Genomic DNA, 25,965 nt, shown 5'->3' with positions numbered 1-25,965 from the left:
GAGCCATGGCTGACACACAAGGTAAGGATATGTTATCATGGCCGTTCAAGTTTCGTACTGTTTGAGCTGAGAAGCTGTTTTTTCCAAAATTAATTGTACAGAAATGATGCATTCTGAACATGCTATAGTTCTTTGATCTAATAAACAAACTGAGTTTATAGACTTTTTAGCTTTCAATCTGCCAATCATGAAAGAAAACTTGCACTTATATATATACCCCAGAGATGTAACATATAAGTCGACCTTTGAAGACTCCAAAAGTCATTCCAAAAGGGTTCAGGTGGGAGTCAACTTATACGCCGAGTTTAAATTGTGAACCACCGACACTAGGGTTGCCAACCCTCCAGGATTGGCCTGGAGTCTCCAGGAATTGAAGATCAATCTCCAGGACTCTGCTGTGTGCAACCTTGGAGAAAAATCATCGGGACGTTAAAAAAGATTGGGGTCTCTTTTGTCCTTTTCTTTGAACATTTCTTTTTATCAGATATAAAAAACTTTGAAAATTGGTGGGGGGAAAAGACTGTTTGGCTGACAGTCAAGCATCATCCAATTGGGTAATGAATCTTTTTGCTTTCCAATTGGCGTAAGAGGGCAGCACGTCACAAGGATGGATGTGTTGGCCAACTAATGCCTGGAGCATGGGGGCAGGTCATGGGATGAAACCTCCAGAAATACACAGTTGGTAACCCGAACGGGTGTGAGTGCTCACCATTTTGAAATGTGAACAAAAATTCATACTAAGTTAATGTGGCATGGTTTATAAATTCATTCTGAGTCACCTTGGCCATGGCATCATCATAACGATCCCACTCTGGATCAGATTTGGTGCCTTTTGTTTCAGAATCCTCCCCCCGCAATAAATCATCTTCCTCTCCATCCATTGAATTCTTCATTTCAGCTTATACTTAACCAACAGGCCAAAGCAGTCTGCCTGATTGGTAGCCCATCTACCACCTTGAACACTGACTCCATTCACCATCACACCATGGCTACTGTGTACACTCTCCATAGGATACACTGCAGCAACTCACCAAGTCTTGTCTGACAGCATTTTCCAAGCCCACGACCCCTATAGCTAGAAGGATAAGGACAACTGCTGCTTGTCACTGCCATCAACTCCTAGCTCCCCTCTAAGTCCCACACCATCCCAACTTGGATAGATATTGCTGTTCATCCATTGTAGCTGGATCAAAGTCCTGGAGCTTCCTACTTGACAGCAGTATGGGGGTACCTTCACCTCATGGACTGCAAAGGGTTCAAGAAGAAAATCACTGTTACCTTCTCGAGAGCAACTAGGGAAGCCAGAGAACCAATACGAGGAAAAAATCTCCTTGACCTTGCCCTCATTGAGCTACCGGTCACAGATCCACCCGTCCATGGCAGTATTGGTAGGAGTGAGTGACCACTGCATAATCCTCGTGGAGACAAAATCCAGTCCTCACACTCAGGACACCCTCCATCATGTTGTGTGGCACTATCGCCGTGCTAAATGGATAGATTCAGAACGGCACTAGAAGCTCAAAACTGGCCATCCGTGAGGTGCTGAGGGCCATCAGCAGCAGAATTTATTCCACCACTATCTTTAAGCCCATAGTCCAGCAAATCCCCCTCTCTGCCATTACCATCAAGCCAAGGGATCAATCGTGGTTCAATGAGGAGTGTAGGAGGGCATGTCAGGGCAGCAACAGCAGGCATACCTGAAAATGAGGTACCAGCCCATTGAAGCTACAATATAGGACTACAAACGTGCTAAATGGCAGAAGCAATGTGCTATAGACAGAGCCAGGCGAACAATGGATTAGATTAAAACATAGGTGGAAGAATTGAACTCCAAATGTGTGGTGAGAGTGACTGCCCTTGACATCAAAGCAGCATTTGACCGAGTGTGGCATCAAGGAGCCCTAGCAAAATTGAAGTCAATGGGAAACAGGGATAAACTCTCCACTGGTTGGAGTCATACATAAACAAAGGAAGATGGTTATGGTTGTTGGACACCATTCATCTCAGCCCCAAAACATTGCTGGAGGAGTTCCTCAGGGTAGTGTCCTAGGCCCAACCACCTTCAGCTGCTTCATCATTAACCTTCCCTCCATCATTAGGTCTCAAGTGGGGATGTTACTAATGTTTGCGCATGTTCAGCACACTTCGCGCCTTCTCAGCTACCGAAGGAGTCCATGTCCATGTGCAGCAAGAACTGGACAACATCCAGGCTTGAGCTGCTGAGTAACAAGTAACATTCACATCACACAAGTGCCAGGCAATGATCATCTCCAGCAAGATAATTTAACCACCTCCCCTTGACATTCAGCAGCATTACCATCGGTGAATCCTCACCACCAACATTCTGGGGCATCACCATTGACCAGAAACTTAACTGGGACAAGCCATACCAATACTGCGGCTACAAGAGCAGATCAGAGACTGTGAATCCTGTGGTGACTAACTCACCTTCAGACGCTGCAAAGCTTGTCCACCATCTACAAGGCACAAGTCAAATGTGTTGTGAGGAATACTCCCCGTAAAACTGCCTGCTTGACCCATCCACCAACTTAAACATTCACCCCCTCCACTACCAGTGCACAGTGACTGCAGTGTGTACCATCTACAAGATGTACTGAAGCAATTCACCTCCTTCAAAATCACCATCAGCCACCTCCAAAAAGAAGGCCAGCTGGTAACATTACCACCTGCAAGTTTCCCTCCCAGCCTCACACCATCCCAGCCTGAAAATATATCACCATTTCTTCACTCTCACTGGGTCAAAATCCTGGAACTCCCTTCCTGACAGTACTGTGGGTGTACCTCTACCAGATATAATGCAGCAGGTCAAGAAGGTAGCTCACCACCACCTTCTCAAGGCCAGTTAGGAGTGGGCAAAAAATGCTGGCCTTGCCAGTGATGCTCACCCCCCACAAATTAATAAAAAAAGAAAAAATATGTGGAGGTTAAACATTCAAAGAAAGAAGAAGCTCATATCTATTATGCATTGTGAACTCCACATGTATCAACACCCTGGGGGATACCATTGACCAGAAACTGAACTGGACTAGCCATATAAATAATGTGGCTACAAGAGCAGGTCAGGGGCTCAGAATGCTGTGCCGAGTAACTCACCTCCTGACTTCCCAAAGCCTGTCCACCATCTACAAGGCACAAGTCAGGAATGTGATGGAATACTCTCCACTTGCCTGGATGAGTGCAGCTCCAACAACACTGAAGAAGCTTGACACCATCCAGGACAAAGCAACCTGCTTGATTCACTCCCTCCACCACCGACGCACAGTAGCAGCAGTGTGTACCATCTACAAGATGCACTGCAGGAACTCACCAAGGCGCCTTAGACAGCACCTTCCAAACCCATGACCACTACCATCTAGAAGGACAAGAGCAGCAGATGCATGGAAACACCACCACCTGGAAGTTCCCCTCCAAGCCATTTGCCATCCTGACTTGGAAATATATCGCCGTTCCTTCACTGTTGCTGGGTCAAAATCCTGGAACTCCCTCCCTAACAGCGCTGTGGGTGTACCTACACCACAGGGACTGCAGTGGTTCAAGAAGGCAGCTCACCACCACCTTCTCAAGGGCAATTAGGGATGGGCAATAAATGCTGGACTAGCCAGCGATGCCCACAACCCGGGAATGAATTTTTTAAAAATGACATGAAAGGAGCACAAGCATTGTTCTGAAACTCTGAAGAGCTAAATGATCACAGCAGTCTGGACCACAATCAGGTCAAAGCACTGAGCTGTCAGATTAAGATAATGAAGTCACTCATGATACCATCAAAAGAAACTTTGCATTGTGGCCTAAGACATGCCCTGGCACTCTGGTGTTGCTTCCACGTTTCCACTTATAATGGGTATCCTTACCCTCTGCCAGTGCCCACCACCCATAATTTTTCATTTGTTCATTTTGATTGGTGACAAATTGTGAGTGGCCGAGATTCCGATATAGAGCGATGGTGGAAATCTGAAATTTAAAAACAGAATATGCTGGAAGATCTCAGCAGGTCCAGCAGCATCTGTGGAGAGGGAAACAGAGTTAAGGTTTCGAGTTGAAACTTCGGAACTCAAGAGGGCGCAGTCCCTCAGTAAGCTTACTGAGTTAGTTAACCAGTGCTGGGACATTAACCTGATCAGTGTCATTCTCTTACAGGCTAAGCTTAAGGGTAAGATTGCAAGCAGAGAAATCCAGGAGACGATCACTTCAGTGACTGGCGCAGTGATTGGCAAGATGTGCCGGAGGAACTTGTGTAAACTCCAGGTTAGTAGTTCCAAACACTATTGGCCAGTTGCTAATGTGCAGATCAGTAATTCATAATCAGGTTTCTTCACACCTGGCAGATGAGATTGCTTCTCAAAGCAGAGGGATGGTGGAAGAGGCTTATTAGCAAGTCATATTTCGAATCAAACCCCATCAATTTTGAAATAATTTTCATCCCATTTCAGATCTCCTGGGGTTATCTTTAGTCGTTGTTGCTGAGTGAGCTGGGAAGTTAAGGAAAGGGATGGGAAAGTTGATCAGCAAAATGCTACTCGGCAGATCCAGAATAGCAGTTATTAGCCAACCTTGAGATACTTGTGCATCTCAACATGTCATCCTCCTGACCTGGAAGTGGTTATAGATGTAAGGAAGAAAATGGGGAGAGAAATTACAACCATCTGTTCACTCATAATTTGTAATGTTGAATCCACAATTTTAATTCATAGCAAACTCTGCAGTCTGCAGCAGCACAGTAACTTGTTAGACAATTGCAATGTGAATCGTTGATCCTTTCGACATTTTGCTCTTGAGTTTTAATCGTTAGTTTTGGCACTATCACTTGAGATAGAAGGTCAAGGATTCAAGCGCCCACCCCAGACTTGCTAATAAGCCTCTTCCACCATCCCTTAGATACGGTCCAATATGCATCTCTAGCCCAGCTCAGTTCATCCTCTCCAAATGGTTTTAATCAGCTGGGCTAGTGAGGTAGCTAATGGCCACATTCTGCTGTGTGTCAGCTGTGGCTCAGTCAACATTCCTGCCTTTGCATCAGACTATTGTGTGTTAAAATCCCACTCTAGAGACTTGAGCACTAAATCCAGAGTCATATTCCAATATAGCACTGCACTGTTACAGGTTCTGTCCTTTGGATGAGACATTAAACTGGGAGCCCTTTAGCCGCCTTGGGTGGATGTAAAAGGTCCCATGGAATTATTTTGAAGAAGAGGAGGTCAGTTTTCCCCAGTGACCTGGCCAGTATTTATCCTTCAATTAACGTCACAAAAATTTATCTGGTCATTATGATTGGTCATTACTGTTTGTGGGAGCTTGCTGTGGACAAATTGGCTGCCATGTTTCCGACATTACAGCAGTGATGACACATGCTAAGGTCCTGAAAGGTACAATATAAACGTCATTGCTGAAAAAAGAGACATGTTGCTGAAGCTTTTTCTCTTGCACTCATCAGGACAAACGCAAGAATGTCAAATTTCAAACGTTCGCAACAATTTCCACTATAGGAGAAGAGGGTGCTGATTGGTTGGCAAGTCAACTCTGATTGGCTGAGGCATTGCCACGGAGATTGGGGAGTCTAGAGTTGGTTTCTCCATGGCAACACTTCAGTCAATCAGAGTCAACTTGCCAACCAATCAGCACCCTTTTCTCCTGTAGTATAAATTGTTGTGATAGTTTGAAATTTGACATTCTTGCGTTTGCCCTGATGAGTGCAAGACGAAAAGCTTCAGCAACTTGTCTCTCTTTTCAGCAATATTCAAGTTCTGTACTACCAAGCCATTGTTAATATAATTATAATATAGTGAAAATATAATTTTTTTAATTCAAAATACTTCAGCTTAATTAGTCACCAATTAATTTGTTGCTGGCTGAGAAGGAGAATGGATTTTAAACTTTTAATGTCATCTGCGGTAGAATCTGGCACGATCATGAAGTACTAAACATAAGGAACTAGCCGTGACTTGGCCAAGTACATTATAGAACTGGGAGCTGAAAGTATCAGGTGAACCTAAACTCAAATCTTGACCTTACTGAGTTCCCTATCTCAGTTGGTAGGGGGAGGGAGAGAAAGAGAGATAGGATGATGGAAATGCTAAAATATACCTCATATCAGGGGCTACAGAAAGGAAATTCCCATTCCCGAACACTATCCGGTGACTCCTGCAGGAAAGTAAGAACATGAGGCATTAGGTATTCACATCTCAGCCTTAATGCCGCGTCACTCAGATCATTCTCAGTCCAGGGTCGCCCAGGAAAGCTGATTACATGGGTAAGGTACTAGGGGGGAGCGGAGAGGGTCGGGGGGTGCTCCCTCATGGAACTGGGACACCTCGACTTTTTTTGGAGTGTAAGCTGGTGGAGAGAGAGGAGGTGGAAATAGTAAGAATGTGAAGCTAGAGATAAGCAAGTTACAGTATCAGACCAAGCCGGAACCTTATGTTTGTGATTGTTCACAGGAGGTGGAGGCTGCAAAGAAAGTTATCTTGGATGGGCTGAGTGCGGCTACAGAAGAAGCGGATGTAAAGATGTATCTCCTAGCCCTTAAGAATGCACTTCTTCCAGAGACCATCCCACTTCTGTTAAAATATACAGAGTGGCAGACAAGCTCTGTGGCAGCCATTGCTGTGACTGTACTGCAGCGGTTTCCAAGTGTCTATATCACCGAGGAGGTAAAGTCACACACAGTGGTGTCTCCCTTAATTTTTAAGCAACTGATAGCCCCCTCCCATTGCAGCTCACCAGATTGAGCCCCTCTCCGCTCCAGCCTCAGTCCATCTGCTGCTGAAACCCTCACCCATGCCTTAGTTACCTCCCGACTGTTGCAATGTTCTCCAGACTGGTCTTCCGTCTTCCACCCTCCATAAGCTGGAGTTCATCCAAAATGCTGCTGCCCTCACCCCGACTCGCACCAAGCCTGTTCACCCAACACCCTAGTGCTCATTGACCCAACGTTGGCTCCCAGCCGAGCGAAATATCTCAACTTAGAATTCTCATCCTTGTTTTCAGGTCTCTCCGTGGCCCTGCTCCTTCATATGTCTGTAATTTCCATCAGCTCTACAACCATATGAGATCTCTGCACTCTTCCAATCCTGGCTCCCTGATTCCGGAGCTTAGTGCTCGGCAGCAGAAGGTCGCTCATGGGCCGGACATGGTTGAGGGCCCTGTCAACCCCTGTCGCATCTGTTCTGATGATGCCACTTTCAAAAACAGTTCCTCTGACATGTCCTCCTTCTTCCTTAACCGAGGTTTTCCACCCACGGTGGTTGACAGGGTCCTCAACCGTGTCCGGCCCATCTCCCGCTCATCCGCCCTCACGCCTTCCTCTCCCTCCCAGAAACATGATAGGGTCCCCCTTGTCCTCACTTACCACCCCACCAGCCTCCGCATTCAAAGGATCATCCTCCGCCATTTCCGCCAACTCCAGCATGATGCCACCACCAAACACATCTTCTCTTCGCCCATCCCAGTGGCATTACGCAGGGATCGTTCCCTCCGGGACACCCTGGTCCACTCCTCCATCACCCCCTACACCTCAACCCGCTCCCACGGCACCTTCCCATGCAACCGCAGAAGATGCAACACCTGCCCCTTTACTTCCCCTCTCCTCACCGTCCAAGGGCCCAAACACTCCTTTCAAGTGAAGCAGCATTTCACTTGCACTTCCCTCAATTTAGTCTACTGCATTCGTTGCTCCCAATGTGGTTTCCTCTACATTGGGGAGACCAAACGCAGACTGGGTGACCGCTTTGCAGAACACCTTCGGTCTGTCCGCAAGTATTACCCAGACCTCCCTGTCGCTTGCCATTTCAACACTCCACCCTGCTCTCATGCCCACATGTCCGTCCTTGGCCTGCTACATTGTTCCAGTGAAGCTCAACGCAAACTGGAGGAACAGCACCTCATCTTCCGACTAGGCACTTTACAGCCTTCCGGACTGAATATTGAATTCAACAATTTTAGATCATGAACTCTCTCCTCCATCTCCACCTCCTTTCCAATCCCCCCCCCACCTTTTTTTCCAATAATTTATATAGATTTTTCTTTTCCCACCTATTTCCATTATTTTTAAATGTGTTTCCATCCATTGTTTTATCTCTACCTTTTAGCCTATTTTGATTCCTTCACCCCACCCCACCCCCACTAGAGCTATCTGTACCTTGCTCGTCCTGCTTTCTACTCTTAATTAGCACATTCCTTAGATAATATCACCACCTTCAACACCTCTTTGGCCTTTTGTCTGTGACATCTTTTGGTTATCTCCACCTATCACTGGCCCTCTATCCAGCTCTACTTGTCCCACCCCCCCTTAAACCAGCTTATATTTCACCTCTCTTCTAATTTTACTTAGTTCTGTTGAAGGGTCATTCGGACTCGAAACGTTAACTGTGTTCCTCTCCGCAGATGCTGCCAGACCTGCTGAGTTTTTCCAGGTATTTTTGTTTTTGTTGTCAAACTTTGTTTGGTATCACTCCTGTGAAGTGCCTCTGTTGCGTTATAGGCGCGATATAAATATCATTTGTTGTTTTTGCTGAAGCCTCAAAGTTGAGCCGGGTTGGCTGCAGACAAGGTTAATTGTCGGAGAGGGAGCTGTACATGGTCATGGTAGGTGGTGGTCCAGATTCTTTTAGTGAGCCCTGGAAGGGAACATCTGCTCCTACAGGATCTTTGAAAATAATTCAACACTCTCTTTGTCAGGCTTCCATCACCCATGGAATTGCTGTGCAATGCAATGCACTGACCAGTTCTGACATAAAATGGCAAAAGGACCCACATGAAGAGCGGACCATTGCCCGAAACAGGCAGGTGCTCTGGACACCCGATGGTAGGCCCCTTTCAAAATGAGAGCCGCCAACATGGCTGGTGGCAACAGGGCGGGAAGGCAACTGACTCCATTTTGAAACTATTAATGGCAGGCAAGATGAAACCCAATGGCTCAAAAATGGTTTTCCGCCCTTTTTTTGAGGTGCCAATTCTGGAAAAGGCTTCATTGTATTATAATTGGTTATATCTGAGACAAAAAGGATGGAAGCACAGGATATCCCAAGACAAAACCCACAAATTTACCGAATATTTTGCTGCCCAACGTTGTAGGTGGAGTCCACAAGGCTGGTTTCTAATTAATTGAGTGATTCTGTAGAAAGCCTTGAGGAGTATAGAAAGTACAGGGGTGAAGTAAAAATGGTAATTAGGAAAGCAAAGAGAGGATACCATAAAAACATTGGCAGGTAAAATCAAAGAAAATCCTAAGGTGTTTCACCAGTACATTAAGAGCAAGAGAATAACTAAGGAAAAGGTAGGGCCAATCAGAGATGTACATGGTAACTTGTGGGTCGATACAGAAGATGTGGGCAGGGTTCTCAATGAGTACTTTGTCTCTGCCATCACTAAGGCAAGGAATGATGCAAACATTCTAGTTAAAGAGGAGTGTGAAATATCAGATGCAATAAGCATAGTGAGAGAGGAAGTGCTGGAGGGACTGGCATCCTTGAAGGTGGATAAATAACCAGGGCCAGATGGATTGTATCCCAGGCTGTTGAAGGAAGCACCCCCAAGATCTCTGCATTTCTCCACTTCAGGTCTCATGCCCGTCTCCAGTTTTCTCCACCATTTGCAGCCAGGCCTTCATTACCTACCTAAACTCTGGAGTTCCCTCCGTAAACCTTTGGTGAGTGCAGTGCAGTCATCTCAAAGTGGGTGGGAATGTCTAGTGCTGCATTCTTATCCATTGCGAATGTGGCGTGATGATGAACTGATGCCCCTTGCATCAAAGTTTAGAGGGGCCACATATTAAAAACTAACTTTCTGACTCTGTACCTCTGGCAGGGAGCTGTGCCCAGATAACATCACCCACAGGGAGTGCCACTCAGGGAGGGTCACCCACAGGGAGCCTCGCCCGCACATAACGTCACTCACAGGGAGCCTCGCCCGCTGGGAATGTCACTCACAGGGAGCGTCACTCAGGGAGTATCATCCACAGGGAACGTCACCTGCAGTGAGTGTCACCCATAGTGAGAGTGAATCTAAATTTGGACAGGTGCAGCACACGATTTCCCAATTGAACCTACAGGTGGGACACACCGGAGACCGGATGTGCGCTCCCACCTTGGAGTGCTTCCCTCTGGGAGTGCTGAGTCACACCTATAAAGTTTACATTCACTCTCCACTCATTTACATAGATTCCAATTCGAGTTGGCAGTCTATCCGCCATTGAGGCTAAAGTGCTGAAATCAGCCCTCTCCGAAACTTGGAGCATGAAAAGTCATACACGAACAAACTAACAAGTGAGAAGAAATGGGATAAAGGTAGCCTGGGCTTTGAGAGCCAAATTGGTTGTGGCGGAGCGGAGAGGGGAGGCACTTGAGGGCAAAAAGCCAAACACCCTTATACTAAACAAGTGTCACCACTGAATAAGGAACTGTAAAAGTCAGTGGCTTACTTTGTGTTGCATGTATAAAGATTTTACTTATTCACAATTAGGTGAAGAAGCAGATGAACAGGATTTTTCACCAGAGCAGAAAGCTCTATGGAGTAACTGTGCAACTGGCTGCATTCGATGTGATTGTAAATAACCATCCTACAGAAATGGAATTGAAAAACATCTTGCTGTCTGTTGGAGAAATAGAATCTGAACTATCTAAATATATCGCAGAAAAACTGCAGAGAATTCTGCACTCTGATTATCATCCAGCCAGGTGAGAGCAGAGTTAATGATAACTTAGAGATGCATGTTCTTTGCAACAGTCATAGACTAATACGAGCTTTTAGAGAAAGATCCCTCTGCTAGTGTAGTGTCAGAGTGTGAGCTAAAATGTGGAAAGTTCCTCCCAAGCAGTGGGATTATTATTAACAATATTATTGACAATAGGGCAGCACAAAACCCACTAAAGCAACTTGTGAGCTGAATTTAGGACCCAGTTAAACACCTAACATAGAATTTCCAGCATAGAAAAAGCTTATTCAGTCCAATTGGTCTACGCCAGTGTTCATGCTCCACACAAGCCTCCTCCAACCCAACTTTGTCTCGCCCCACAGAATATCCGACCATTTCTTTCTTCCTCATGTATTTACCTAGCTTCATCTCAAGGAGGTGAATATAACCTACTTAGTAATAGATTCCAGCAATTTCCCTATGACACACGTTAAGCTAACTGACCCGCTTTCCTGCTTTCTGTCTCCATCCTTGAAGAGAAGGGTCACATTTGCTATTCTCCAATCCGATGGGACATTTCCAAAATTTAGGGAATTTTGTAAAATTAAAACCAATGCATCTACTATTTTAGCAGCCGCTTATTTTAAGACTGTAGGATGAAGTCCATCAGGACCTGGAGACTTGTCAGCTTTTAATTCTAATAATTTTCTCAGTACCCTTTCCCTGATGATTTTAATTCATTTAAGTTCCTCCCTCCCTTTCACCTCCAGATTCACAATTATTTCTGGGATGTTATTTGCATCCTCTACAGTGAAGACAGATGCGGAATATCTGCTAAATTCATCCACCATTTCCTTACGTTCTATTATTAATTCCCCATTCTCACTCTCTGGAGGACCAACATTCACTTTACTTACCCTTTTCCTTTCGAAATACTAGTAAGGTAGGGCGGTTGAATATTTTTAAGACAGAGGCAGATAGATTCTTGACTAACAAGGGAGTCAAAGTTCATTGGGGGTAGGCAGAATGTGAAGTTGAGGCCATACTCAGATCAGCCATGATCTTATTGAAAGGTGGAGCAGGCTCGAGGGGCCGAGTGGCCTATTCCTGCTCCTAATTCGCATGTTCATATGTAACTACTCCACATGGCAGCGAATTCCATAATCTCACCACACCCTAGGTAAAGATGATTCTCCCGAATTTCCAGTTGGATTTATTGGTGACTCTCCTCTACATTTATGGCCACGAATTTTGGAATTCCCCACACCCCCCCAATCGACCCCATCAAATCCCTTAAAAATTTTAAAAAAACCTTAGTCTCCAAACAGCCCTTCTCTTTTCCAGAGGAAAAAAGCCCCAGCCTTGAACAGTCTTTCCTGTTAAGTGCAGCCTTGGCTCTGTAACCATTATTGTAAATCTGGTTTTTTTGCACTCATGGAGACCAGAACTGAGTGAGAAAGACAAAAGCTGGTTGATCACTCAGCAAGCTGTTGTGCGATTACTGACTAAACTTCAAATATAGACTATTCATGAGATGCTGACTATTCTTGATTCAGGCAGAGAGGGAGCACACACCTAAAGCAATTGATGTTGATACACCCCTAATGGCATTTGCTGCTACATATGTTGGAGGAGGTCACTCAAAACAGACACCGCCAGTGGGCCACCACTGGTGCACATTCAGGAGCTGGAAATGTATATCCACAAGGTCTAGGGTCAGCAAAACACTGCAATCAAGGAAGTACCCTTACTGTTTCACGTATAAGGACAGCCGTACCGCTTCAGTGTGTACTCAGTGAGAGCCTTTTTTGAACTGACCTTAAGATATCTGCCCCCAGAGGCAGAGTCACATGACTATGGACGGCCAGTTAGCCAGTACAGCATTGCATTTCCAGTACCCAAATACTTAACTCTTCCCTCAAAGGAATCAATGAGGAGGCTGAGTATTGCACACGTGAAGTAAAACACCAAGAAGTCAAAACAAGTTACTGACAACGGCAATAGAGAGGAAGCACATTCTATTTACTTGATTTGAACATTCGGCTGAGTATTTATTTGTCATTGCTTAAAATAACAGGAACACAGCACAAGATAACAATAGATGAGGAACTCTTTCGAGTTATCAACAGTCACAGATTGCAACCCTTTCGAGTACAATCACAGTTCTTGGTTTCCGGGAGTGGGACATGAACCCACAACCCTCTGATTCAAAGGCGAGGGTGCTATGAACTGAGCCACAGCTGACACAATAGATGAGGAGGCGAGCATGAATAGGTTGGGACATAATGGGTTTGGGCACCATGACTTAGTAGAAATTATCTGCCCCTTTAAGAAGTAGTTGCAACTGTGACACTCCTTGGAAGGCATTAGCAGTTAACCTATGTTACTGGACTGTTGCTAATTCCTGATTGATACTTACATGCCCTTAATTCCTCATAATTATTGGGCTGCAGACTGGATGAAATGATGGAGCAGGCAGCAGGTTATATTGTAAGTTTGGCGAAATGGCACAGATATATGATGGCCTGCTCTGTGCACGGCTGCCTCATGTTTACACAGTCCTGTGTGAGCCAACTTGGAAAATGCAGGCAATGCAGAAGTCAGCTCTTACACCACTGAAGCTACAACAGCGACACATCATCGTATAAAACGTCTCATCGTCGTAGAATTTCTTCTTATTCCAGCCACATGTAGTAGGCCTGGGAAGAAAAGGAAGTGGTTTCCTCAGGTGTGGCTCTGGGTCAGCTCTCTGCAACAGCATTTTTTGCATCACGGCCTTGATTTACCTCATAACCTAAAGGGACTGATTTGTGGAACTGCGTTTAGATGGTCCAGGAAAGCGGTGGCAGTACCCACAGCAGATTGGGCAGCTCCTAACAAATGGGCCTTTGTCGGCATTGATAGGGCGATGTCAGTGAGTTTGCATTTGCCTGTTCTCTAGATTGTGTGAGGCCCATCTATCAGGATTCGATGGTTAAAATGTCTCCACTACTTTAGCCCAACAAGTAGTCACAGACTCCAGCTTAGAATAAACACTTTTGAAGCAGTGTGAAAGGTTTACTCTCCACCTTAGCCAATCTCGTAGAATCTATGTGAAGCTGCCAAACGTGCTTCCTGTCGGTTTTCACCAGCAGGAAGTGTACTGAGGCTGCCACTTTAGACCATATAGGAAGATAATTCCATGTCATTGGTCTGGAGTTAGGAGAATAATGTTTTGTGCTGCACTACTTAATCCTAAATTGTTGTTGAGGTGTATGCAATTATGTTCCCTATAGTTACGCTTCCAATTATTCCTGGGAATTGTATGAGAAACCTCTTAACGCTTACGTAAATCCTTTTACTTTTAATCATTGCAGCAAAGTAATTCGCAAAGTACTGAAAGACCCAATGATATATAATTACAATCGACTATCCAGAGCTGGGAGTTCATCTTCCTCTTCGGGTTATTTAGCAGGTAAAAGGAATTTAACCTGCAAATCAATCACCGTTAACATTTAAAATGGAGCTATCAGATTGCATAAAATATAATTTCAGTAATTACTTGTTTAAAGAAATCTGTTTCAATTTAATTTCTTTCTTTGCAAGTTACCACAGACACGGTGTCCTTGTACAACCTGGAATTACTCTTTGCAGACAATGGAATTTTAAAACAGAGTTACTCGGATATCTTCGTATCCACCAGGGAAAGTAAGCTTCGTGCAAGTCAGGTGTGTTCTTTTGTTTTCAATCTGCTCAACTTCACATCAAAGCTTGTGGATTGACTATTGTTTAAAGGTTATAATTGTGTTAGTGTCCAATTTACCAAATCCCATAACCAAAATATTGACTTCAGTAAGGAGGAGGGAAATGTTTTCACTTTGGAGCACCTGAGGGTTTAATAACCTCATTGAGGATCGACTCCAGGTTGTGAATCATATTACATACATGCAAGTGCGTTTAACATCAGCTGCATTGATGCTAACGGCCCCATCTCTTGTACCCTGTGGACGATGATACAACTCACTGATTCCAACGGCACATCCATCAGTTTAAAGAAAAAGGGGGTTGAAATTGGAGCCAATAAACTGTCACTGTCATTAAGTGTGGTGAGAGGTACAAAAGGAGGGAGCACACGTTTATGGCATTTTATTCTGTTGATTATCCTTATATTTGCACTGCCAGGCTTGTAGGGTTAATGCACTTTGTCTTATGAGATGGAAGGCTCACAATGGCTTGCACCACGGTGGCCAACTCTGTGTTAGGCATTGTATTTTTGCTTTTATCTCTGTGTTAGGCATTGTATCTTTGCTTTTATCTCTGTGTTAGGCATTGCCTGGCATGCTTCAGGAGACCCCCCCCTTTACCCTGGCATGGCACTGTCTGCTGCTTTTACTGCAGTGGAAGGCAGTGGCCGAGGAGGTGCATAATTCGCTGGCCACTGTTTTGTCCGGGCCCTTTTCTCAGCCAGCTGAGCTCTCCATTTCCCCTCACCTCTTCTAATGCCCTTTCAAACAGTCAGCCTCCAGGGGACATGGCCGTTGGCGACTATCTCCCAGTCGTTAGTGCCAACGTCCTATCTGACCTGCAAGTTGCCTTGTCGAAGCGGTATGGGTGCCTGGCAGGGCGTGACCCAGCGGCCAGTGCGGAGGGTCTTTGGGTACATGGCCCTCATCCATCTGATGAGTATGGCCAAGCCGATGCAGACCTCGTTGGCTTAGCAATGAATGTATGCTGATGGAATTAGCAGGCTGCAGGACCTCTGAGCCAGTGACTTGTCCTGCCAAGAAATGCCAAGGATACGTCTGAATCAGCGAAGGCAGAAGTTGTTTCTCCTGCCCAGCACATGTTGTGCGACTCTCGCCATCGTATAGGGGTGCACTGAGGCCGTAGGCTTGGTAGGCTCACAGCTTGGTTTTCTAGGAGAGGTTGCTCTTGTCTCACAAGGTGCATGGATAACTCATGGCTAGGAGTGCGTTATATGGCTGTAACTATAGCAACACTTGGTGCCTCATGTGCTCAGATGTCAAAACAAATATAGTTACTTAAACATTGAGGTTATTGGGACCGTAAAACTTCCTCTCAAATTTCTTCTCTATTTTCTGTATGTTTGCATTTTATTTACATTTTGGAAGTTTCTGTTGGAGTTTTTCCGCAAGGGATCTTCTCTTTGTTTTAAATGATTTACTGTCAACATTGCAGCTGCCCAGCACGTGAACATAATTCTTCACTTGCGCATTGTCAAAATCTTGTTATTCTCGTTAGGGGTTTCCTGCTGTAGCCTTAGCAGGAACTCTGCCCACGCGGGATTTCTGATAATCTTCCACTGAAATTACAGCAGCTGATTGGGAGAACGCCAAGAGAGTTGCTACTTCTTTACCTGCACCATCGTCGCAATGAGCCCGTTGAGAGAGCAGGCTGCACCACCACCATCTCAATGGTTGGCTAGTGCCATCAACACCAAGAGCAAACGAAGAAAAACCCCTACATAAAACAAAAGTTTGACATCCATTGACGGAACCATCGTTATTCTGGTGACACAATAAGTTTCCGCTGTATAGATTCTATATAAGCTAGAGTAGCCTGACAATTTCACATAGTACACGCAACATTTTCATATTAAGTGTTTAGCATGTTTTCCTACGCTGTGGGCTGGCTTTCCTGGAACTTGATCTAGTTCCAGCTCTGATTTGATGTGGTACAGCCATTCCTCTCCTTATTGTCACTGTTACTAATCACATACACCTCTTCATATTGGGAACAGGTAACAATCGAAGCCCAAGGCCTAGACTCATTTTTCGGAGAAAGCTCAAAGGAAGCTGAGGGTGATGACAATGAGGCCATGGCTGGCATGTCGGTGATCCTCTTCGATGTCCAGCTCCCTCCTGTTGTGTTTTTCCAAGGATATATTGACTTAATGGAAAAGATCTGGTCCATCACTGAAGAGCCTATAAGCATAATAAAAGGATCCATCTTACTTATTGACCATCTACAGGTAATGAAGTTCAACACAACCTCTTTATTACAAACAGATTGATGCAAACTACAGTCAGCCACGGTTCAGTTTGTAGCACTCCTGCCTCTGATTCACAGGGCCCTGGGTTCAAGTCTCACTCCAGGATTTGAGCACAAAAATCCACACTGAGACTCCAGTGCAGTACTCAGGGAGTGCAGCATTGTTGGAGGTGTCTGTTTGGGTGGATGTAAAAAAGAGCAGAGGATTTATCCTTGGTGTCCTGGCCAATATTTATCCCTCAATCAACACCAGAAAAACAAATTATCTGGTCACCATCGCATTGCTGTTTGTTGGAGCTTACTGTGTGCAAATTGGCTGCTGCGTTTCTTACATTATAACAATGACTACACTTCAAAAAAGTATTTCATTGGCTGTAAAGCACTTTGAGGCACCTGGCAGTCTTAAAAAAAGCACTCAGTAAATGCAAGACTTTCTTTTCTTAAACATGTCATAACAAACATCTCCATTGATCTACAGTAGTCAATAGCAACAACCAAATAAGATGATTGCAGTCAGAATTATTACTTCAACAGTTCCTGCAAGTTGGCATTGATAATGATATTTGAACATAGCAGTGGTATGTTACAACCTTCAGTGAAGCCAAGACAATAACAAAACCATGGCAATGAACAATTGTATTTAAGCACTGAAATATAGATTTTATACATGTTATACAATATGTACAACATTAATGACATCCAGTGTGAGAATATTGTGGCAATTTAATTTCAGATATTTTGATATACACTTTTGCAAGTTTCCTTATCCAGGTTTTACTTTATCTCCTTGTTTTGAATAATTAATGCCTTTTAGTTATTCTGGGTGGAACCATTGTAAGTTGTTGGAAAGGAAGAGTTTTTATTTATGAAGCACTTTAGCACATTAATATTGAAATACAGTCACTGTTTTGTAAGCAAATATAGGAACCAATCTGTGCACAGCAAGGCCCCGTTAACAGGATCCAAGCTAACTGATAAAGCCAAAACCAAGACACAGAGTTTTTCCTTATTAAGAGAGTTTATTGACTTGTTCAGTCTCTCCTCCCACTCAGCCCAGTGTCCCAGTTGTCACCTATTTATATGTGCTGAAAGACAATTAACACCTATAACCTGTTGCTTTTAACCTTAACAATGTAATTGACATGACATTAACAAACCTTAAAAAGGTAATTGACAAGACATTAACAGGAAATAAATGAATGGTTTCAGTGGCATTGTTTTAGGGAGGAATATTAGCTGAGACACTGGAAGAACTCCTTGCTCCTTTTCTAGCAGTCTACAGGATCTTCTACACCCACCTGAGCAGATGGACATCACACGTGAGAGATGGCACATCTAACGGTGTAGCAATCCCTCATTACTGCAGTGAAATAGAAGCCTGGGTAATGTGCAGGAAGCCCAATATTAGGCATTGAGTCAATTTGCAATTTTTCCCAGAAAGTATGGTAATATAGTGTGTGGTCAACCATGGCGAATCACGTGATTATTTTCTATTGGCAATACAAATTTATGGAATTCAAGTAGATGGATTGAAAAACAAAAAGAGAAAATGTTAGAAACACAGCAGGTTGGTCCGTATGTGTTGAGAGAAAAGACAGATTTATGCTTTGAGTGCAGACGCCTATCCAAAACTGAGAAAATAAGAGGCGGACAGGGATATTAAAATAATCAGAATTAGCAGGTGGGAAACGGAGAGGAACCATGAATAGAATGACATTACAATCATCTCAGTCAAGTAATGGACAGCTAAGGGTGTATAGCTAGCTGAGGGACAGTGAAATGTGAAGAAAGACAGGAAATATAGGAAATGGATCAAAAACAAGGGGCAAGATGTGAAATTAAAACCAGTTTGAAAATAAGAAGATTGCAGGAGTCAATGTTCACCTGCTGTCATTTCAGATTAATCTGTTCCTATTCAGGAAGCTTAGGGAATTTAAAACCACATTGCAAATAACAAGAGATAACACATTATTTTCTCAGTTCACTCAGCACAGATTGAAAACACTTGCTATTGATGCACAGATCCAGTGTGTTCAATTTCCTCTCTCCTGCAGGCAATCTTACTACAGTCTGGGCTTCAAGCAGACACTGAATTCCAAGGGGGGCTTGGAATTGACATTTCAGGCAGCATTGAGCTCAGCTTGTGGAGTCAAAGATCCAAAACCAACATTAGAAATAGGTATGTAAATAAAATGGATTGATGTCAGCCGAGGTATCCAACATTGCGTTGTGTTTTTCTATGAAAGTGGTATTGGCATAATTCATAACTTAATTATTAAACTCTGCCGCATCAGTTAAGCTATTCAATTCCATCAGTTACTTTGTCTTTGACTAAGTTCAGTGCTCCAGGTCCACAATTTTGGACAATCAGCGCTATCACAACCAATGGCTCAGCTCCAATGAGTTACAAGTGAACTCTTGGTATTTCCATCAAGCTGTTAGTAAATGTCTAATGAGCTAAGAGTGCCTGTAGTTTAGTCATTTCTAGTGAAGGTGAGCTTGAGCAAGTATCGGGAATGAAAAGCCATAAGACCACGGATATTGTCCACAATTCCTTCCCCACACCAGTCCACCTCTCTCTCTTCCACTAAGGCCTTCCTTAAAAACTACCTCTTTGACCAAATTGTTGGCCACCTGTTCTAATGTTTCCTTATGTGGCTTGGCACCAACTTTTGGATGATAAAACATCCCAGTGAAGTCTCTTGGGACTTATTAAAGGCAAGTTCTTATTGTCACAATTCCAGTTTTGCCCGAACTTTATGCTTTAGACACCTGGATTTATTCATTTCTATACCTGTTCATTGAGAAGTAGATTTTGGTCTCTACCATCTGATAATCCGGCAGAGTGGATTGCCTGCCCTTCATAGAATTCACCCATTTCCATTTGATTGATTTAATTGCCTCACCTTCTGCCCCCTCCCAATAGTCAATTAATACTGACAATCTAGGCTCACACATGAGGTGTGATCGCGCCATGTTGAGACGTTCATTTTTTCAATGTCAGCTGTCACAGTGGGGTTGTAGGCTTTGGCCACTAGAGGCCTCTGTGAAGCAGGATTCTGAAGTCCCCTATTTCCATTGCCATTTTGCAAATAGCACATTTCTATTCAGTGACTGATGTTATGATGGGGCAGGTGGTAATTGCCAGGCCACTTTTGGAGATTTTAAATATTAAATTAAAATGTTTACTAACAAAAGAAAAGAAAACTTAAACACACAAGGTTACAGTTACACAGTTAAATTCAGTCTTACAACATTTTCCAAAATACTTCTACTTCTGCCTTTTCCAAGCAACATTCCCTATGGATTCTTAACCTATAAAAAAAAACCCACTGTTGTTATAGGGGAGATATTTCACAGGCTTCTCTCTCCCTCTCGCTCGGCAGTGGAAATCCAAGTCTTGTAACAAAACCTTGCTTTCTAGAACAAGCAAACACTTCTCTGGGGTGGCTAGAGGCTGCTTATTTCACCAGTCTGTCCTCGCAATGCACACTCTTCAAGATCACATGGGCCACACACCTCATACAGCTTTCAACCTTCCCTTAAATACGCTTTTCCCCTTTCATCTTTAAACTCATTGTTCTTAACTTTCTTTGGAAGTTGCCTTTCCCAGAATATAAAAATCTTTCATGTTGTCTTTTATTGCTACCTACTTTCAGAAAAAAATAAACTTAACTTTGCTTTATTCATTTCTGATCTTTGCCAATTGTAAAACTTCCTTTTATTTCCCTTTGAAATTCAACAGCTGAAAATTCAACTCCTCATTTATCTCCTAATGCAAATTCCTATTCATGTTGTATCTACTGGTATCCCCTCTTAGCTTGTCCATCTCCACTTCAAAGATGCCTTCTTTTACTGTAGCCCTTTGATGATTTAAACCTTGCAGTCTGACTGTCTTCAGTTCAATTGAATTAGTCTCACACACACACACACACACACACACACAGGGTGGACTTTTATGGCCCCTCCCACCGACGAGGTCGTCCGGTCTTGCCTAAGTCAGTGGAGTTTTGAACGGTTCGCATCATTTATCGACCCAGCCCCCACCGGCGATGGAGCCATAAAATTCCAACCACTGTGTCTATCCCAGAGGGTTGCTTCATCGCTGAATAGACTGAGATAGACAGACTTTCGGTCTGTCGGGAAATCAAGGATTATGGGCATTGGGTGAGAAAGTGGGATTGAGGAAGAAGATCGGCCACGGTCGTATTGAATGGCGGAGCAGGCTAGAGGGGCCGAATGGCCTATTCCTGCTTCTATTTTTTTATGTTCCTAAACACGGCAACCCGTGTGTGCGCGCTGCAAGATCCCATGACCAGGCATGAAGTAATGCTTTAGTGATGCTGGTTGAGGGATAAATGTTTTATTTATATACTTCTCAGCTGAATGGGGGTGGGGGGGGGCCATGGCAAGACTTAATTAACAGCAAATTGCAGTTTGTTGCTCTGCTATGGGAACTCTCTCGTCCTTTCCGTGACCAGGCGAGAGTTTGGCACACAGTGAGAACAGCAATAGCTCACATTTACACTGAACCTTTTAATGCAGCAACACGACCCCAGACACTTAATGCAAACGTGCTAACAAGCAACATTTGCCATTGAGCCACATTCTGAGCTGTGAGGACCCCTATCTGTCAAACTCTGGCAATTTAGTAGAGTTTGTATGATTTGCAAAACCTGCCTGGTCCATTCTGGAAGGGTGAAAGAGTAACTTGCAAGCACTGGCAAATATAGATCTGTTGCCCGTTTGCTTGTTTAGAGCCTTGTTAAATGCCAGTATATAATTGTCATACTTTTTCCATTGATCTGCAGAGGGACGCTGGTGATTAATTCTGTAATCAATGTGGACACCCCCTTTGCTCACGCGGGAGTGAACAGCAGTTCTGAGGCGGCAGCTTCGTTGGAGTTTGTCAGCTCTGTTAACTTTTTGGATTCCCCGATTCTGACCTGCCTCCAGCTGCTAAAAAAGCTGTTCCCATACAGGTAAAGCAGGTCAAGTGTCAACCTTCTATCTTTGCCGCATTCGTAGGGCAGGTGTTAACACTCTCACCCATGGTGAGTTTGGCGAGGGGGACATTTACTTGGGCGGGAGGGTGTCGGGCGGGGATCCCGCCACCTTCCTGCCCCCCCCACTCCGATTAAGCCTGTGGCAGGAAGGCTCGTGGTTAGCCTCCCCCCACCCCGCCACCAATTGAGGCCCCTTAAGTGGGCAATTAATGCCTCATCCCGCTGCCGCTAGTATTAACCCAGCAGCGGGTGGGGATTCACCTTGCGGAGGGCACAATGAGCAAACCCTGGTTAAGGAAGAGGTCACTCGGCCCATTGAGTCTGTGCTGGCTCTCCATGGAGCAACCCAGTCAATCCTACCCCCCGCCCCCCAACCCCACTCGATTCCCGGGGCCCCGCAATTTTATTTCCTTCAAGTGCCCATCCATTTCCTTTTGAAATCATTGATCATTTCTGCTCACTGCATAAAAAAGCTCTTCCTCATATTCCCCCTGCATCTCTTGCCCATAACCTGAAATCTGTGAACCTAGTCTTGTACCATTAGCTAATGGGAGCAGTTTCTCGTTGTCTATCTTATCTGAGCCTGTCATAATCTCGTACTCCTCTATCGAATTTTCCCTCAATTTCTGCTCCTGTGATAAACAACCTCAGCTATTCCGACCTAACCTTGTAACTAACGCCCCCCTACCTCCCTCCCCAATCCCTGGGACCATCTCCTCTGCACCATCTCAAGGACTTTCACAAACGTGGTGACCAGAACTGACTACTTTAATTGGGGCTCTGCACACATTACTCCAGCTGTGGCCTCACCAAGGTTCCATACAACTCCAACATAACCTCCCTACTTTTGTAATCTATGCCTCGATTGATAAAGGCAAGTGTCCCAATCAGCCTTTTACAAATTTCCCTAATTAACTCAAACCTCACCATGTGCCTGTTGATTTTTTTTCCCCTTATTATTGTTCCTAAAACTTTATCCACTGCGGGTGTTAAACTAACTAACCTGTAGTTGCTAGGACTGTCCTTACACCCTTTCTTGAATAAGGGGGGTCACATTTAACACTCCAATCCTCTGGCACCTCCCCTGTATCTAGGGAAAATTGGAAGATTATGGCAAGCCCTTCCGCTATCTCCGCCCCTACTTCCTTTAGCAACCTGGGGTGCAAGCCATCTGGACCAGGTGACTTATCTACCCTTAGCGTAGCCAGCCTTTTTAGGACCTCCCTCTCAATTTTCACCGTATCCATTTCCCCCACTATCTCCGCCTCTATCAATATTTTGTCAGATTTCTCTTCCTTGTAAACAGACACGTTAATAAAATCCAAGAGTTCACCTTGCATTCATTTTTACCCTGTTACATTTTGCTTTAAAGCTCGTCCTGTTAACTTTTTTTTCAGGCACAACCAGGGTTTCGCAGCCAATGATTAATTTTTTTTAAATATGTACCAATGTAGGGAAACATAGAAACATCAGAACTAGGAGCAGGAGTTGGCAATTCAGCCCCTCGAGCCTGCCCCGCCATTCAATACCATCATGGCTAATCTCATTTTGGTCTCAACTCCAATTTCCCGCCCTCTCCCCATAACTTTTCAACCCGTTACTAATTAAAAATCTGTCCATCTCCTCCTTAAATTTATTCAGCGTCCCGGCATCCACTGTACTCTGAGGTAGTGAATTCCACAGATTCACGATCCTTTGAGAAAAGTAATTCCTCCTCATCTCTGATTTAAATCTACCACCCCTTAGACTAAAACCGTGGCCTCTCATTCTAGAATGCCCCAGAAGGGGAAACATCCGCTCCACGTCTACTTTGTTTTTCCCCTTTAGCATCTTATATACCTCAATTAGATCTCCTCTCATCCTTCTAAATTCTAGGGAGTATAGGCCTAAACTGCTCAACCTCTCCTCATAAGACAAGCCCCACATCTCTGGAATCAATCTAGTGAACCTCCTCTGAACTGTCTTCAATGCAACTACCAGTACACCCACAGAAATATCTCGCAAACAGCAAATGAGATAATTGACTATTCAGCCTGTTTTTGGTGGGTGTTGTTTGAGAGATAAATGTTGGCCAGGAGAACTCCCCGGCCCTTCAACCTTTTATATTCAGCTGCGTAGGCATCCCTCAGCAGTGCGACACTCCCACAGTACAACGCTGAAGCATCAGCTCGGATTATGGGCTCAAGTGGGGCTTGAACCCACAACCCTCTGACTCGGAGGTGCATGCACTCTCCCCTCTAACTAATTGCTGTCTAGGGCCCTACAGGCGATATAAATCTAATTTGCCCTTTTAGGAGATTTGGATATTTTGTGTTCAGTTATCTCCACCATTTTGAAAGTTGCTCTTCATCACTGATTATAAATAGAGTTGAGGCTTACAGTTGTCTCTTTCCCTTTTGTTTTCAGAGAGACGGTGACAATCTACGAGTCTTTGGAAAAAGGGGTACCGTTTACCGTTGGGAAGAAGAGAACGCTGAGAGTTCAGGACACAGAACTACCGCTGCATCATGCCAACTCAGAAATGTGTAAGAAGCTGCTCTCCGAGAGAGCATAGGCTTCAGAGGTGGCAGTGACCTTGTCCGACACTGAGCGCCCAGTCCAAGTGCATAATTAGCTGGGCCCGGAGCTGCCTTCTGCTGTCACTTTGCTGGAGGTGCAGTGTAAAAAAAATTCCATTTACCCGTGACTCCGAGGAAATTCCCAGCCTCTGTTGCCAGGCAAATTTAGAGTTAATTCGTTCTCTTGCAGACGCGATCCTTCAATTGGTGATATTCGTAAAGCAACTTAAAAGGAAAAACGCCAATGTGAAAATCAGTGAAAGCCGTAGGACGTGGCAGCGTGTCTCCTGGAGCAATCAAAGTACTGTGGCGTTAAAAGCCACTTATTCAGATCTGCGGTATGCCACGTGCTGGTTAATCTTGCAAAGCTGGTTGTGGAGTGTTTCATGTAACTGTCTCCCACTCCCTAAGCTGTGCTTTGGTGTTTTAGTTTTACCTTTTACCCAGTTTTTCTGCCTTCCCACTTTAATCGCTTTATCAGTTCCCGTGTCTTCGCCAAAGGCAAGGTCAGAACAATGGGCTTTGACTTGCCTGCCTGTTTCTGGTGAGCCGTTCAGAGGCCGGGAGGGTTGCAGGTGGACGGTTTGAGGTGAAACGCTTCTCCGTGAGATAGCGGAACTCTCCAAGTGCACACACACACTCCCCCACCCACACACACACACGCACCCCACCCCCCACCCCCCCCCCCCACACACACACACACCCCCCCCACCCCCCCCAACCACACACACACACACACCCCCCCCCCACACACACACACACACACCCCCTCCCACACACACCCCCCCCCCCACACACACACACACACCCCCTCCCACACACACACCCCCTCCCACACGCGCACACACACACACCCCCTCCCACACACACACACACACACTCCCCCCCCCCCCCCCCCCCAAACACACACACACACACCCACCCCCCCGGCCCTCCTCCACCAAAAAATAATCGCTTGATTTGGTTCTCATTTGCAGAGGGTGAATTTAATGCGTTCAGAATAGACAAGACCCGCTCTGTCGGTGGGCTTCACTCGTTAACTTGTGAAGGATTTGCTCACTGTTTATTTGGATAGAAGCTGCCAATATTTCGAAAACAAAATTGTGCTGTCAACTCCTGACAGTCACTGCTGCTATTTAACTCTCCGTGGTCTTATTCCCTCTCTCTCTCTCTCTCTTTATAAGCTTCTGAATCCTACCAGAGTCTGAGAACTCTACAACCGCTCAGCTCTGACCCCTTGTGCATTCTCCGCTCCCTTCAACCCACCATTGGCGGCCGTGCCTTTTGCCATCTAGGCCCTAGGCTCTCAGATTCGCTGCCTGGAAACCTCTCCTTTACCTCTCTCACCCCTGTTAAGGTGCTCCCTAAAACCTACCCTTTTGACCAAGCTTTTGGTCACCTGTGCTAATGTCTCCTTGTGAGGCTCAGTGTCTTTTTTTTTGTCTGAAGCACCTTGGAATAGTTTACTGTGTTTAAGGTGCTATATAAATGCAATTTTTTTGTTGTTTCTCTCCTCTGATTTGTAGCCCCCCCCCGCCCCCATTTTGTTTACCTCCTCTGAAAACTGATGCTCCCCCAATCTCTCCACAAGAGGACCTCTCTTAATGTGTGGAGTCCAGGCTGTGAGTGTGAGCAGTTTGTTTAATGGGGCGAGAGGCTGATCCCAATCCATCATGTCCTTGTCCAAGATCGGCAAGTGACGATTCTCCAGGAAGGGGTGCCCATAGAGCATTCGGGAGCCGGAATCCTGGCCAATTTACCT

The 25,965-nt window shown here is 44.8% G+C and overlaps 1 protein-coding gene across 1 annotated transcript in view; it reads left to right on the top strand.

Annotated features, from left to right (window-relative positions):
• Positions 1–24,531, top strand: part of LOC144668552 (microsomal triglyceride transfer protein large subunit-like) — a 96,388-nt gene extending 71,857 nt beyond the window's left edge. The window contains exons 10-18 of the mRNA XM_078530695.1: positions 4,159–4,266; positions 6,456–6,668; positions 10,477–10,691; positions 14,005–14,102; positions 14,234–14,355; positions 16,389–16,619; positions 18,694–18,818; positions 21,451–21,621; positions 24,052–24,531. Of these exons, the coding sequence (XP_078386821.1) occupies positions 4,159–4,266; positions 6,456–6,668; positions 10,477–10,691; positions 14,005–14,102; positions 14,234–14,355; positions 16,389–16,619; positions 18,694–18,818; positions 21,451–21,621; positions 24,052–24,199 (1,431 nt within the window). The 3' untranslated portion in view covers positions 24,200–24,531. The remainder of the gene's footprint in view (positions 1–4,158; positions 4,267–6,455; positions 6,669–10,476; positions 10,692–14,004; positions 14,103–14,233; positions 14,356–16,388; positions 16,620–18,693; positions 18,819–21,450; positions 21,622–24,051) is intronic.
• Positions 24,532–25,965: the final 1,434 nt, after the last annotated feature.

The sequence above is a fragment of the Cetorhinus maximus genome, chromosome 27 (genome assembly GCF_964194155.1).
Source record: "Cetorhinus maximus chromosome 27, sCetMax3.hap1.1, whole genome shotgun sequence".
Classification (NCBI taxonomy): Eukaryota; Metazoa; Chordata; class Chondrichthyes; order Lamniformes; family Cetorhinidae; genus Cetorhinus; species Cetorhinus maximus.
Note: the sequence above shows the minus strand (reverse complement) of the source record. Positions and strands in the feature narration are given on the sequence as shown.